At 58.6% G+C, this 6,000-nt stretch overlaps 1 protein-coding gene across 1 annotated transcript in view; it reads left to right on the forward strand.

The window, feature by feature from the left end:
* The window catches only part of GRIN2D (glutamate ionotropic receptor NMDA type subunit 2D), a gene marked incomplete at both ends in the record, with an annotated part of 29,191 nt that extends 24,743 nt beyond the window's left edge, over nucleotides 1-4,448 (forward strand). The window contains 3 exons of the mRNA XM_082863183.1: nucleotides 2,363-2,550; nucleotides 2,715-2,947; nucleotides 3,117-4,448. Of these exons, the coding sequence (XP_082719309.1) occupies nucleotides 2,363-2,550; nucleotides 2,715-2,947; nucleotides 3,117-4,448 (1,753 nt within the window). The remainder of the gene's footprint in view (nucleotides 1-2,362; nucleotides 2,551-2,714; nucleotides 2,948-3,116) is intronic.
* Between the last annotated feature and the right edge of the window lie 1,552 nt (nucleotides 4,449-6,000).

Below are 6,000 nucleotides of genomic sequence, written 5' to 3' on the forward strand. Positions count from 1 at the left end.
GTGGGGAGACCGCGAAGCGCAGTGAACTGAGGACGGACGGGAGTCAAGGAGGGATGGGAGCTGACTCAAATGTCAAGATCCCTCTGGCAACAGGGTGGGAATTTTTATTTTTCCCAAAATAAGCCTGGCGGACATGGCTGAGTTGTACTAGAGGTTTAGGATCAATGCGGGGGTGGGGGGTAGGGCGTAAGGAGGTGGGGGAAAGAGGCAGGCATTATATCTGAGAATAACTGAGCAAACGATTAAATTGAAAGCAGATTCTCAGCTCCCCTCTTCCTGAAAGCCCTGCTCACCTTCCCACCATTGGAAGTCTTGATTGTTGACTCTAAAATACTTCTCCATTCTTTCCTCCCACACCTCTCCCTTGTACGTGTCCCCCTCCCAGGACCCCTGAAGACCCTCCTTCCATCTAGTCCCCAGCGCCTCCATCTCTCCTCTTCCGCTGGACTCAGGAAACTCCGAGTTCTTCCCACTTAAACACCTTACACAATTCACCTTTCGCCCCCAAGGGCATTTTCCTAAACAAAGAGACACCTCGAGAGCAATTACAGTTTGCCTACAAGGCAGCAGTGCCCCCAGTAGTGCGGTTATTTTTCTCGCCTATGTACTGTGTATGTTTCCAGATGTCAGCTGGGCTCTCCCTGCCTGTTAGGATCTGTATAAGCTCCCCACGTTCCAGAGCTTTGAATTCCTTGCCCCACCCCAAGCTGTTGCTTCAGCTGGATTCTGGGGAATCCTCTCTCTGTCTCCCCCTTTGGGGTGCAAGGACTAAGTCTGTCCTTTTCCTTAATTTCTATGCAACCAACCATGCACACAAGGCATTTATATGCACTTATGTGAGTGTGTGGACGGGGCTTCACTGAAGGTTTGGGGACACAGAGGTATTTACATCAACAGATAGACAAACAACTCAAGACTCCAGGTGATGTATTCACATCAGGAAGACCCTTCGCCTTCTCCTCACCAAGCATCCAGCCACATGCCTTGATGTCTCTTGTTTTCTCCAGACCTGAGCTGTCCAAGTATTTAAATTTAAATTAGGGACTTCCCTGGAGGTCCAGTGGTTGAGACTCCGTGCTTCCAAAGCAGGGGGCACGGGTTCAATTTCTGGTTGGAGAACTAAGATCCCACATGCCTTGGTGTGGCAAAAATAATAATTTAATTAATTAAAATTAAATACAATTTAAAGTTACATCCCTTTGTCGTACTGATCACATTTCATGTGCTCCAGAGCCATGGATGGCTGGTGGCTGCCATGTTGGGCTGCGCTGATGCAACATTTCCATCACCCCAGAATGTTCTTTTGGACAATGTTGGACTAGAAAGGACAGATACCTCCCTCTAAGAACTAGTCTGGTGTCTACAATTAAGATGACCAAAACTTCACCCCACAAAATAACTATGGAGCTATATTCTATCTAGGATTCCAGGACTAGTGGGTTTTTGTTTTTTTTTTTCATTAATACGCCCTGGACATCTTCACAGGTCAGATCATGAGTACTTATCTTATGTCATAGGAGAGTTACACAGTGTGGAATCCACAGAAGTGTGGATTCCTTTATCCATTCATTCATTTACTCCACAAATATTTACGACCACCTTGTATGTGTCAGGAACTGCTGGGTCACAGCCTAGAACGTGACAGTGTTGGATCGTGCCCTAGAGGGGCTTGCATTCTGGTAGGAGAGGCTGAGATTAATCAAGTCCTCACAGAGATAACTGTAAAGTGGCAAAAGTTGGGAAGGAAGTAACATGTGGCGAGTGCCACAATGTATGCACCAGTGAGAACTACTAATTCTTTATCTGTGCTTATCTTCCCACCAAACTGTAGAAATTAGGGCCTAGAGAGAGAACCCAAGCAAATTAAGATGCATGTCTGAGCCTGCGCTTCCCCAGTCTGAATAATGGAGATAATAGTTTCTACCTCATCGGAGTGTTGAGAGAATGGAGTTATTACAGTAGATAGAACAGTGCCTGGAACAACAGAAGTCATCATTAACACTATTATTATTTGTATGATTCTCCTTTCTGAGCTTCAGTCCTCCTCTTTAAAATGGAGGAGTATATGGGACCTTCTCTGGAAGATTCCAGTAAGGACTGAACCAGTAGTTATTTCACTAACAGTCACAGCTAACCTTCTCTGGCACTTCCTTTGCTCTGGGGGCTATCCGTGCAACAACGCTGGAAGGGAGGTATTGCCGCTGTCCCCATTTGACAGATGTGTAAACAGAGGCACAAAAAGGTGCAGTTCACCACTAGTTAGAATCTGGAGCAGTTGGAGGTTAGGAGGTAGAGGGATTCTGGGTTGCCCATTCGGGCATCTGCGTGGAACTGACCCTGCCCTTCATGCCCCTGCCGGCAGGAAGCTGGATGCCTTCATCTACGACGCGGCTGTGCTCAACTACATGGCTCGCAAAGATGAGGGCTGCAAGCTCGTCACCATCGGCTCGGGCAAGGTCTTTGCCACCACAGGCTACGGCATCGCCCTGCACAAGGGTTCCCGCTGGAAGCGGCCCATCGACCTGGCACTGCTGCAGTTCCTGGGGGATGGTGCGGTTGCACGCAGAGATGCCTACAGGGGATGGGGAAGGGAGGGGAGGCAAAGACCCCTGGGTACTGGGGAAGGAGGGGATGAGGACCTAGACTCCTGTATCAGGGAGGAGGGTCCTCAGAGGGTGCCCACGGAAGGTGACCTCCCACCTTCCTGTCCCCAGATGAGATCGAGATGCTGGAGCGGCTGTGGCTCTCTGGGATCTGCCACAATGACAAAATCGAGGTGATGAGCAGCAAGCTGGACATCGACAACATGGCGGGCGTCTTCTACATGCTCCTGGTGGCCATGGGCCTCTCCCTGCTGGTCTTCGCCTGGGAGCACCTGGTGTACTGGCGCCTGCGGCATTGCCTGGGGCCCACCCATCGCATGGATTTCCTGCTGGCCTTCTCCAGGGTATGGGGGAGAGAGGGAGGCGGAGGGAAAGAGATGGGAGGAAACAGGCTGGGATGCCTAGAAATGGAAGGGAGCTGAATCGAGGTGCTGGAGAGGAGGGAGGGACGGAGGGAAGGTAGGTGGTCCGCAGCATCCCGCGCTGACCGGGATTATGCCGCGACCCCCGCAGGGCATGTACAGCTGCTGCAGCGCGGAGGCTGCCCCGCCGCCCGCCAAGCCCCCACCGCCGCCTCAGCCGCTGCCCAGCCCGGTGTACCCGGCGGCGAGGCCCGCTCCCGGTCCCGCGCCCTTCATACCCCGCGAGCGCGCCACTGTGGACCGCTGGCGCCGCGCCAAAGGTGCAGGGCCGCCGGGGGGCGCGAGCTTGGCCGACGGCTTCCACCGCTACTACGGCCCCATCGAGCCGCAGGGCCTGGGCGTCGGCGAGGCGCGCGCCGCGCCCCGGGGCGCAACTGGGCGCCCGCTATCTCCGCCGGCTACGCAGCCCCCGCAGAAGCCGCCGCCCTCCTACTTCGCCATCGTGCGCGACAAAGAGCCGGCCGAGACCCCCGCCGGCGCCTTCCCTGGCTTCCCGTCGCCGCCCGCGCCCCCGGCCGCCGCGGCCACAGCCGTCGGGCCGCCGCTCTGCCGCCTGGCCTTCGAGGACGAGAGCCCGCCGGCGCCCACGCGCTGGCCGCGCTCGGACCCCGAGAGCCAGCCCCTGTTGGGCCCCGGCGCGGGGGGCGCGGGCGGTGCGGGGGGAGCGGGCGGCGGAGCCCAGGCCGCGCCACCCCCGTGCCGCGCCGCGCCGCCCCCCTGTCCTTACCTTGACCTAGAGCCGTCGCCGTCGGACTCGGAGGACTCGGAGAGCCTGGGCGGCGCGTCGCTGGGCGGCCTGGAGCCCTGGTGGTTCGCCGACTTCCCCTACCCGTACGCCGAGCGCCTCGGGCCGCCGCCTGGCCGCTACTGGTCGGTCGACAAGCTCGGGGGCTGGCGCGCCGGCAGCTGGGACTACCTGCCCCCGCGCAGCGGCCCCGCCGCCTGGCACTGTCGCCACTGCGCTAGCCTGGAGCTGCTGCCGCCGCCGCGCCATCTCAGCTGCTCACACGACGGCCTGGACGGCGGCTGGTGGGCGCCGCCGCCCCCGCCCTGGGCCGCGGGGCCCCCGCCCCGGCGCCGGGCCCGCTGTGGGTGCCCGCGGTCGCATCCTCACCGCCCACGGGCCTCGCACCGCGCGCCCGCAGCTGCCGCGCCGCACCACCACCGGCACCGGCGCGCCGCAGGGGGCTGGGACCTCCCGCCGCCCGCGCCCACCTCGCGATCGCTCGAGGACCTCAGCTCGTGTCCCCGCGCCGCCCCCGCGCGCAGGCTCACCGGGCCCTCCCGCCACGCGCGCAGGTGCCCGCACGCCGCGCACTGGGGGCCGCCGCTGCCCGCCGCGCCCCACCGGAGACACCGGGGCGGGGACCTGAGTACCCGCCGGGGCTCGGCGCACTTTTCCAGCCTCGAGTCCGAGGTATGACGCGGCCTGGGGGGCCCCGCCGCCCCCTCGGTCAGCGCAGGCCACAGCCCGAGGGAGCACGCGGGGTGGACCGGACCCGCACGGGTTGGGAAGGAAGGAAATGGAACTGGCCGGACCCCGCCTGGAGCAGCGTCCTGCGCCCCTCGCTATGGGGGCACCTCGAGCCGGGGGGGATTTGGTCCCTCAAATCTCACCCAGCCTGGGAACAAGGGGATAGGGGTCTTGGAGCCCACTGGACTTTTTTTTAAACCCGACAAGGGCTTTTTAACGTCACCAGATGGGGCAGGAGGTGGTGGGGTCACGCCACGCCCGCGTCACTCCCCCACGCCTGGGGCCGTGGCCCCCACATCACTGTGCAGCTCCCCGGCCCCAGCCACGCCTCCGGGGAAGCCCGTTTTTAACCTTTCATCCATCGGGACTCAAAACTGTGAGACGCGTTCGCCAAACTGTGACCCCAGACCTTGGCCCCCGCCACACAGAAACCCCTGACCCCAGACTGTGACTTCCGACCCCTAAAAATGGTCATCCGACCCCAGACTGTGACCCCTGACCCCAAACTGTGACCCGAGCCCCAGACCGTTCCCCGACCAGACTCTGTCCCTCGACGTCAAACCGTTTCCCCCTCCTCCTTTTCCACCCGCGGTAGCTTTCCCCTCTTTCGACCTAGCACACGCCCCCAACGGAAGCCCCGCCTCCACTGCCCCAGCGTTGATCCCAACCTCCATCAGGCCAAAACTTCCCACCCTGTCGCACCTCACTACCAGCCCCAGGTGCCACTAATCACATGCTCTCCAAAGCCAACCCTTATTTGTGACCTTTCAGTGAAGACCCAGCAGACCCTCAAAAGCCTCCTCTTCCCAGATCTCCAGCCGGGTCTGGAGCTGGGTTGTGGAAGAGAGGGGTCTGGGAGTCCACACATCACCAACCTCCCTTCCCACTCTCCTGTCCCATATTGCAGTGTTTGGAATAAACCATGTTTTTATGCCTCCTCAAGCCCAATGTGAGCTCCATGTCTGTCTCTTAGTCCCCCTCAAGCTTCTCTGGAGGAAATAAAAACAGAAGAGTCCCACAGAGGAAGAGGGGGCAGAAAGAGAATTCCGGCAAGAACAGAGACCCTGGAGGGATGTGGGAGGTAAAGACTCAAAGAGGCGGTGAGAAAAGACCCTAAGAAGAGAAGGGCTGAGAAGGGGTTGGGGTGGAAGGAGAAGTGGGACAGAGAACTCAAGAAAGCTCTGGGATCAAAACTTTTTTAGGATCAAGTCCAGGATCCCATTCCTATGGCAACAGGTAATGAGGCTTGCTAGGTTCTTAATATCCTGTTCATGCAAGCGAGGAGCGTGTCTATTATACCCCAGCCAATCCACATATCTTGAATTCCGTTAATCTCACCAGTGAGAACCTATTTCTAACATGTCATTATGCCAATTAGCCAAACCTCTGGTGCTGATGGGCAATAAAAAGAGCGGAAGCACTTGTAATAGATGCCTCCAGAGGGTGGACTTTCTGATTAAGTGCTTGCTGACCAGAGCTGCAAGGTGAACGCCTGGGGAGG

This window comes from Leucopleurus acutus (assembly GCF_964270905.1).
Source record: "Leucopleurus acutus genome assembly, chromosome: 20".
NCBI classification, from domain to species: Eukaryota; Metazoa; Chordata; class Mammalia; order Artiodactyla; family Delphinidae; genus Leucopleurus; species Leucopleurus acutus.